The following is a 9,904-nucleotide window of genomic DNA, read 5'->3' on the forward strand; positions in this document are numbered from 1 at the left end:
ACAAGAATCCTGAAAGATCCACATGGGGTGGGTTCTGTGACAGTCCTCCCATTCTGCAAATGGAAAAGCTGAGGCTCGGGTCAATGAAGGTCCCAGGGTAAGAAAGCAGGGGAGCTGGGACTGACTGTGCAGCCACTGCATGACATGCCCAATGACCTCTCCAGCACCGCTATAGAGGGGACCAAATCTGCCTCTTGACCCTGACGTCAGACCCCCTCCTCCCACCGCCCCCCCGCCTCTTCCTCATCTCTCTCAAAATTCATGTCCAAGAGGGTCCTAGTGAGTGACCAACCCAAGGTGAGGACCCAACCACAGTGTCTGAGCCAGTGTCTATAGGACACATGACGCGTCCATCACTGGAGCTTTAACTAGAGGATCAGGGCCACACGGGTGGCTCCCCAGCCTTCCTCTCCCACTCTCCCTGTATCTGCCCTCACCCCTAAATACACACACGGACCACAGGACCATTCTGCTTTTTCCTCCTGCTTTCCAGTCCCTGTCCTTGGCCCTTCAAGCGTTTTTTCCTCAACCGGCAATCGCTCGTCTGGAGAGAAGGAGAAGCTGCAAGGTCAGTGCAGGAGAGAGGCAGCAAGAAATCTGAAGCCCAGAGAACAGCCTGGAGAAGGAGGAGCCGCCAGCTGGCAGGCTGCGCTTCAGAGCTGCTGATCGGATCCTGGTAGCCAGGGCTCTGGACGTGCCTGGTACAAAGGGAGGAGCTAAGCCTCCAGAGTCCTGGCATGGGCAGGTGGGGGAGCCCCAAGGGCCAGCACCTCTGCCCCCACCCCAGAAGACTGCAGACAGCTGTGACGGATGGCCACCTGGCCTGAACTGACTCCTGGCCCTCTCTTTAATCCTGTTCTGACTCTGAGGTTTGCCACAGTCCTCCCTGACCAGTCCTGTTGTGGGTCCCCGGTTCTGAGGTTGGCCTCCCTTATCTGTTATGTTGCCAGCACTCCTTTAAACAAATCCAAGATACTGGGTATTACAACATGATTGCTTACTCTGTGGTTGCAAAACAACTAGAAAACAACTCTTTCCTAAATGGGTGGGGGTAGTATGTGTGGGTATTTTTTTGTGTGTGTGTTTTTAACCTTTACAGTGTTTCTCAAACTTTAATGAGCATTTGAATTTCCTGGGGATCTTTTTAAAAGGACATTCTGATGCAGAAGGAAGAGGACCTGAAGTACTGACAGCTGGTCCAGGAGCACTCCACACTGGTCCGGAGTAGTGAGACTCCGGAATACTGAGCAGCAAGCACCAGAGCAGCAGTTCTCATCAAAGGAGGGCATCCGAACAAACACGCGGTCCTCGCCTCCTGCTCCCTTTCTCAAGACAGAGACATTCTGATCCAGTAGGTGTAGGGTGGGTCCTAACACAGGTGTTTCGAAACAGTCTCAAATGGTTTCATGTGCCCATCCCCTTGTAAAAACTGGTTGTTTCTGAATCCAATAATAATACCTATGTTAACCAAGTAGTCGGCGTGTGCCAGATGACTTAAACGCACCTTTCCAATCATTCCTCACAACAGTCTTGTGGAGGAGGTTCTGTGAGGAGTCTCATTCTACAGACGAGGAAACTGGGAGGTGAAGGAAACTGTCAAGCCACAAAGCCTGGACCCTCAGTCACAATGCTAAACAGCTTCCTTAGCCAAGCAGAAGAAGGAGGCATTGGGGTCCAAGGACCTGGGCTCAAGACCACTGCCTAACTTCGTGATCTAATTAAGTCAGCTAATTAGGCCAGGCACAGTGGCTCACGCCTATAATCCCGGCACTCTGGGAGGCCAAGGCAGGAGGATCACTTGAGCCCAGGACTTCCAGACCAGCCTGGGCAACACAGCGAGACCCCCATCTCTACAAAAAATATTTAAAAATTAGCTGGGCGTGGTGGCACATGTGTGTAGTCTCAGCTACTCAGGAGGCTGAGGACTGCTTGAGCCCGAGAGGTCCAGGCTGCAGTAAGCCATGATTGCACCACTGCACTCCAGCCTGGTGAAGAGAGCAAGATCCTGTCTCAAAAAAAGTAAATAAATAAAATAAATAAATAAATCAGCTAATTAAATCAGGGAGATGCCCTCCACCTTTCCATAAGGGTGGGTAGGTGATTAGAGCCCTAGCGTCCACATTGCTTCATCTACAAAACAGGGCAAATACCATCAACCCAAGGTGGGGGTGGGGGGAGGGGCAGTGAAGACTGAGATGATACATTTGACAAAAATGCTATACAAATGTTAATTAATTAAATGCAAAGTTCCTCCTGGCCCCCAAGGGTAGTATAATACCATTGCTCTCAGGAAAAACACTGTGAACCTCCCTCCCCTCCTGGGGCTACAGAGCCAGGCCCTGCAGACAGCACTGGAGAACCAACCCTGGTTCCTAACTCAACACTCCCGACTAGTCTGGAAGCAGCAGGAGGAAGGCTGGCTTGGTCATCCTCCCTTCTGCCCTGACAGGGAAAGAAGCAGGCCCAGAGAAGCCCAGTTACGTCAGTCAGGGACAGGGGGACCCCAGCCTCTGGAGCAGAGGCACCCACGGCTCCAACACATCTCCTGGGCTCCAGGCCTCCTCCTCATGCTACAAGGCTCTGCTTCAGAAGGTTTTCTTCTGAAGCACTTCTCCCCTCTGCCTCCTTGCCTGCTCTGAGAGGAATGGGCTGTGAAATAAACCTTCCGAAATTACATACTTGAAGTTAGCCAAAGAGCATGGAAGTAGCCTTCCAAAAGCTTATCCAACTACGAATCACTTCTTCTCAAAAAATTAACAAATCAATGAGAAAATCTTTAGTGAAAAGTTTGAGCAGCTGTAAGGGGAGGGGGCATTACACTGGGAACCCGAATGTGTGGTGGCTCTTGTCTGCGCCCTGCCTCTTAAACAACCACATAACCTTGAACAAGTCATTTAGCCTGGCTGGGCCTCAGTTTCCTCATCGAGGAAATGGGAGGGTGAGATAAAGGATCTGTGTGATCTTTTAGTGTCCCTAAGTCCTGTTTTCCGAGGAAAGGTGATCCGCACCCTATTATCCGGAAACTGCCCTCCACTTTTCTACAAGGCAAATGAGTGCTTGACCTCTGCAGCCAGGCAGGGAAACAGAGAACTAAAATATGAAGCCAAGAGCTGAGAACTGTGCGTCATTCAGCAGTTAAGACAAAAACTCTTGAAGCTATGACTTACGTGTGTGGAGGATGCAATTTCATTTACAATTCTTATTTAAGATACTTGCCAGAAATACACTCTCACTACGAAACAAAGTGCTGTGGGGGCATCCTGTAGGGAGGTGGAAAAGGCCTTCTTCTGATGGCTCATCTTAGAGCCAGGGCCGACTGCAGGCACGTGAACCCAGTCCTGGGCACCCTTCACTGTCTCCAACTCTAATCCTGAGAGGCTCCTACGAGTCATCCTGGGAGAGACTTACCAGTTAAAAGGCTCTGCTAACATCCCAGAAGGTGGGGGCCAGGGGGTTTGGACCAGAATCCAGGTTCCGGCCTTTGTTCTCACGCAAGCGGAAGAGGCATGCAGCTGTCCCCAAAGAGACCCGGCACAGCAGACCCAGCCTGTGCTGAAGCTCCAGCCGCAGAGCGTTTTCTGGTAAACCACAGGAGGAAGCAGTTCTAATCCTCTATGCCCAGCAGACAAGGGGTGGGAGAGAGGAGCTGGGAGGTAAAGGTCAATGTCTGCTGCTGCCCTGTTCCCTTTCCCAGCTTTTGACATCACCTTCTGTGCGCCAGGCAGGAGGAAGGGAAATTTTCTTCAAATCATGACCCATGAGTTTGGAATTTTTTAGAAAGAACATGTGGGAGTAAAACAAAAGTTCAAACTGAAGATCATCTGAAACTAAAGCACAAGGTGATGCGCCTAGTCTTCTTACAATAGCCAACCCAAGGTTTTCGTTTTTGTTGTTTTTTGTCTGTTTTTTGCACTCTTCCTGTTCCGGTCCATTTATGCTGAACCCATCAATGCAGATAAAAATCAAGCCTGCTATCAATGACCTCTGATCTGCATTCACTGCCCTAAGGGCCAGAATGGGGACAAAAGCTTCCAGATCGGGCTCTGGGGTCCTTGTTCCTCTCTCACCTCAGAGAATCCTCATCCCATCTTTAGGCACCTGTCCTGTAATCCCAGCACTTTGGGAGACTGAGACGGGAGGACTACTTGAGCCCAGGAGATTGAGACCAGCCCGGGCAACATGGCAAAAACCCGTTTCTACTAAAAATACAAAAGTTAGCTGGGTGTGGTGGCAGGTGCCTGTAATCCCAGCTACTTGGGAGGCTGAGGCAGAATAATTGCTTGAACCCAGGAGGTGGAGGTTGCAGTGAGCAGAGACTGCACCACTGCACTCCAGCCTGGGTGACAGAGTGAGACTCCGTCTCAAAAAAAAAATCATTAAATAAATTAAAAAGAAAGGTAATAAATACTCAAAACTCATTACCTCCTAATCATCTGACTACATTTCACTAATATCTATGCTCTTGATATTATTTACATCCACTGCATCTATGAGGTGAAGATATTCTATTATAGTGTATTTGAAGTTGGCCAACGTCGGAATATTTACACCACAGATATAGGCAAAGGCTATAAATCAGGTTCCCCACTACCAACCCCAACCCTCACAGAGTCAGTTGGTAAACATTACCAGCACACAACTGCCTATCCGTCCAAGTCTTTATTTACAGCCCGAACTTCCCCTAAACTCCAGACTCATGCAGTCAATTGCTATTCTGAGAGCATGAGTGGGATGTTTGCCAGACTTAATATGTACAAAACTGAACTGATTTCTCTCCCAATCTGCTTCCAATGTAGCTTTCCCCATTCTCAGTAAATGACAACTCTATCTTTCCAGGTGTTCAGACCCAGAAACCTTGAGGTCATCTGATCTGTCAGCAAATCCTGTAGTTTCTATCTTCAAAATTTATCTAGAATACAACTGCTTCTCACCACCTTCCACCACTCCACTCCAGTGCCAGCCACCGTCATCTCCGTCTGGATTACTACAGGAACTTCCTAATTGGCCTCCTCTGTCTACCTGGACCCTCTATGGCTGAGCCTCAACACGGCAGTCAGAGTGACCTTTTTATAGCTCCAGCTGGATCATGCCATTCCTCTGTGCAGATGTCTCCAGAGTCTACACATTCCGGCCTCCCACCCATTACCTCTTTGATCTCTTCTCTTACCATCCTGCCCGTCTAGGCTCTGGCCGCCCAGCCTCCTGCCTCAGGGCCTTTGCACTTGTTCTCTCCGCCCGGCCAACTCCCCTATGTCCCCCACCAGGTCCACGTGGTTTACTCCCTCACTAATTTCAGTTCTTTGCTAAAATGTCATCTTCTCAGTGAGGCTTACTCAGACCACTCTAAAATTGTAAACCGCCCACCCCCATCCTCCTCTCCTGCTTTATTTCTCCCCACAGTGCATCGCTTTCTAATATACTGTATGATAATTACATTCATTTTGCCTATTGTCTGCCATTCCTTTTCCCAAGAGTGTGCGTGCCAATGAGGACAGGGACTTTTGTTTGTTTTGTTCTCCACAGTACCTCCAGTATCCAAAACAAGGCCTGGCATACAGAAGGCGCTCTATAAATATCTGCTAAATGAACAAATAAATCCCATTTGCACAGGACCACTGTCATTTCTGCATTTGAAATACGGCACAAAGGAATATATCTCTAATGGTGACTTCAAGCACTGTGACACAGCACACATTAGCAGCAGCTTACTACTTGGAACAACACTTTTAATAATAAAAGAGCTATTTATGGAGTATTTAACTATATGCCAAATGCTAGGCTATCAGTGTGACATGCATCACACCATTTAAATCTTGCCACAACCATATGAGGTAGGTAACATGATTATCCCCATCTTAGCAGGGAGTAGAGAGGAAACTAAGGCAAAGAGAAGTCAAATAACATGGCCAGGCGCAGTGGCTTACGCCTATAATCCCAGCACTTTGGGAGGCTGAGGCAGGAGGATCACTGGAGGTCGGGAGTTTAAAACCAGCCTGGCCAACATGGTGAAACCCCGTCTCTACTAACAATACAAAAATTAGCCAGGCGTGGTGGCAGGTGCCTGTAATCCCAGCTACTTGGGAGGCTGAGGGAGCAGAATCACTTGAACCGAGGAGGCGAACGTTGCAGTGAGCTGAGATCGTGTCCCTGGGCAACAGAGCAAGACTCCATCTCAAAAAAAAAAAAAAAAGAGAAGTCAAATAACTTACCAAAGGTCAAGCAGCCAGAGGTGATAGGATTTGAATACAGGCAGTCTGGTCCCAGAGCTAACCTTCCCGTAAAATGTGACTACATTCCTGAACGGCAAAATGTAAAACACTGTATTACATTTACACTGTATCAGTGTAGACACTGAACAGTGGTTTAAACCAGACAGGCTGTTTCTCTGCTCCATGAAGTCAAGCTGTTCCGAACACTAACTGCGGTAACCAGCCTCTGCCTCCCGGGTCCGCTTTGCCTTTCACAGTTCTTCCTTCTGACATCATGAAGACATCGTGCATAAGCCTCAGTTGCTTTGTTGAAACCTGGAAGACCTTCAAGGGCTAGTTTTTGGAGAACTGGTTACATGAGAATATTCTGGATTCAAATCCCTGCCACTCAGTAACTACGTACCCTCAGACAAGTTATTTAACTTCTCTGTACCTCAATCACAGAATGGGAAAACAAATCGATGGGAAGCATGTAAGGTACTTAGCACAATGCCTGGCATACAGTAAGCACCCAAGAAATCCTAGCTGCTTTTTTTTTTTTTTTTTTTTTTTAAGGAGAAGTCTAGCTTTGTCACCCAGGCTGGAGTGCAGTGGCACGATCTTGGTTCACTGCAACCTCCGTCACCGGAGGTGGGGCGGTTCAAGCGATTTTCCTGCCTTAGCCTCCCCAGCAGCTGGGATTACAGGCATCCGCTGCCCCCATGCCCAGCAAATTTTTGTATTTTTAGTAGAGACGGGGTTTCACCATGTTGGCCAGGCTGGTCTTGAACTCTTCAAGTGACCTGCCCGCCTTGGCCTCCCAAAGTGGTGGGATTACAGGCGTGAGCCACTGGGCCCGGCCAGAAATGTTAGTTTCTATCATTAAACCATTAGCATCACGAGTGAAGTCCTTCTTGCTAGCTTCTTGAACTGCTGTTAAAACCAACTAACCAGCTGGGCGCGGTGGTTCATGCCTGTAATCCCAGCACTTTGGGAGGCCGAGGTGGTGGATCACCTGAGGTCAGGAGTTCAAGACAAGCCTGGATAACATAGTGAAACCCTGTTTCTACTAAAAAATACATAAAATTAGCCGGGTGTGGTGGCACGCGCCTGTAATCCCAGCCACTCAGGAGGCTGAGGTGGAAGAATCGCTTGAACCAGGAGGAGAAGGTTGCAGTAGGCCGAGATCGCGCCATTGCACTCCAGCTTGGGCAACAAGTGTGAAACTCCGTCCCCCAAAAAAAAAAAAAAACAACTAACCATCAACCACAGAAAAAAGCCAAGGAAAAACTCAAGACAGCTTTTCATGACCTTCCAATCATAATGACGAAAAATTAAAGGGATATGATGCATAATTTAAAATACGCTGTCTGGGCGTGGTGCTTCACACCTGTAATCCCAACACTTCGTAAGGCTTAAGCAGGAGGATCGTTTGAGCCCAGGAGTTCGAGACCAGCCAGGGCAACATAGTGAGACCACCGTCTCTACAAAAGGTTTAAAAATTAGCCAGGCGTGGTGGTGTGCGCCTGTGGTCCCAGCTACCCGGGAGGCTGAGGCAGGAGGATGGCCTGAGCCCAAGAGGTGGAGGCTGCAAGGAACCGTGTTTGTGCCACTGCACTCCAGCCTGGGCAACCAAGCAAGACCCCATCTTTTATAAGTAAAAGATTTTTTACTTTTATATAAAAAAGTAAAAAGATAAAATAAAAAAATGCCCATTTGACACCAGTTTTCCCTCATCTGCTGCCTTTCATGAGCCATGGGCCTGTTGGGGGTGCAGGGGGAGTGGGCAAGGACACTTCTTTCCAGAAGTTCTCACTTCTGGCTAAGCATTCAAGGTTGGGTGAGCTGATTTTCAGAGATCCAGAGAGGTTTGCCTCTGGAAAACCGTTCACTGGATCCGGGTACGGGAAACGCTATGTGAAACCCGAGGGCCAATCAATGCCAAAGATTAAGCAGGTCCCGCGGGAAATCTCGGAGTTCCCCCTCTCCTGGAACTCAGTTCCGGGAAGCCCAGGGAAAGGACAGCTCGGCCGCTCGGGGCGACCCTGGAGGGAGCCTGGCCGCCTCCTGAGCAGTTCCAAAGCCGCCAGCCCGAGGCTCCGTGGGGCTGGCAGCGCAGGCTCCGGGGTTCGGTGCGGCCTCGGGCCCGGCGGCAGCGCGGGTTGGAGGCGCTGGGGCCGGGGCGGCGGCAGGGCCGGCGGGGGGCGCTTACTTCCTCTCGCGCGGCGGCGCAGGCCGCTCCTCCGGGACACGGCCGGGGCGGCGCTGAGGGCCGGGCCCGCTCCCGAGGGCTCCCCTGCGCCCCGGGCCGCACCTCCTCTTCCGCAGGGCCCGTCACTCCGACAAGTGCGTGTCACGCGGCCACGCGCCTCACGACACTCCGATGCCGCCCGCGGAGCCCGCGGCGGCCACAGGGAAAGGCGCGAGGCCAAGGCCAGCCCGGCCGCCACCCCGCCCCAGACCTCAGGCCTCCACCGCCTTGCGCTCAGCGAGACTGGGGCCCGGGCCGGGGGCGCGCGCGGCGGGGGCGGGGCGGGGGCGCCGGCGAGGCCACGCCCCCCGCTGGCGGCCGCCGGGGCGGGGCCTCGGAGCTTCCGGGGCGAGGCGGTGGGTCAGCTCCGAGCCTCCGCCCCCACCCTTCCCTTCGGCCCGCTGGTGGCCATGCGTCCTAGAGCTGTCCTGCCGCGTTCGAGACACGCGCGGGACCCAGAAGTGGCGGAGGGACGTGGTTGTGTCGTGGAGGGGACCCGGGGTTGCTGCTCCCTACGATCTGGCACCCGCTCTGGGACTCCCCAGGCCTCGCTTTTCCCCATCTGTAGAATGAGCGGCTCGGTCCTTCCCGTCTTCAATATCCAGAGGAGGGATTTAGAAGTCGGAGCGCACACGCTGGCCACGCCTCCGCGCACAGCTTCAGATCTCTGCCACCCCTTATCACTTGTGTGACCTTGAGTTCAGTTTCTTCATCTGTACAGTGGGGACAATGGGAGTACCTGCCTCCGGGGTTGTCTGGCACCTGGGTGCTTAGTAAGCGGAAGCTTGGACCCGTGTGGCAAATGGAAGACTTTTGCTAAGACATTGCTAAGAAAGACAGCAAATGGAATCAGGGCTTCTCTGTAGGGTGAGAGGTATTTAAGTGAGAAAACGGGATCAGCTGCCTCTCAGAGCACTCAGTACCCTTCCTGTCGCCCACCATTATCAGGCAGTAGGTGGCCCTCACCATGCTCCCCAACCTGCTCCCCACTTTTTCTTTTTTCTTTTTCTTTCTTTTCTTTTCTTTTTCTTTTTCTTTTTTTTTTGAGACAGGGTCTTGCTCTGTCACCCAGGCTGGAGTGCAGTGGCGCTATCACAGCTCACTGCAGCCTCCGCCTCCCAGGCTCAAGTGATCCTCCTGCCTCAGCCTCCCAAGTAACTGGGATCACAGATGTTCGCCACCACTCCTGACTAATTTTCCAACTTTTTGTAGAGACGGGGTCTCACTTTGTTGCCCAGGCTGTTCTCGAACTCCTGGGCCCAAGTGATTCTCCCACGATGGCTTCCCAAAGTGCTGGGAGGAGATTCTGACCTGAGAAACTGCTGCAGCTTTTTATTTCCCGATGGTTCCATTAGAGGTGGGAGCGTCTGGAACTAGCAGTGGCAACTTGGCAGTGGCCGGCGGGACTGAGTGGGGCCAACAGGCATAATTACCACACAGGATGTTAGGCAAGGGGTTCCGGGAA

General features: G+C 51.4%; 1 protein-coding gene across 4 annotated transcripts in view; it reads right to left on the reverse strand.

Annotated features, from left to right (window-relative positions):
• The window catches only part of H6PD (hexose-6-phosphate dehydrogenase/glucose 1-dehydrogenase), a 34,340-nt gene extending 25,642 nt beyond the window's left edge, over window positions 1-8,698 (reverse strand). Inside the window, exons 1-2 of one of the 4 annotated variants that reach the window (XM_055384001.2) lie at window positions 8,401-8,698; window positions 6,210-6,296 (exon numbers count right to left, since the gene is read on the reverse strand). Coding sequence is in view for 2 of the 4 variants with exons in the window: in XM_019010670.4 (XP_018866215.4) it covers window positions 3,409-3,704 (296 nt within the window). In the remaining 2 variants the exon portion in view is untranslated. The other 3 variants (XM_055384003.2, XM_055384000.2, XM_019010670.4) reach the window with 3 other exon arrangements.
• Between the last annotated feature and the right edge of the window lie 1,206 nt (window positions 8,699-9,904).

This window comes from Gorilla gorilla, chromosome 1 (genome assembly GCF_029281585.2).
Source record: "Gorilla gorilla gorilla isolate KB3781 chromosome 1, NHGRI_mGorGor1-v2.1_pri, whole genome shotgun sequence".
In the NCBI taxonomy this organism is placed as follows: domain Eukaryota; kingdom Metazoa; phylum Chordata; class Mammalia; order Primates; family Hominidae; genus Gorilla; species Gorilla gorilla.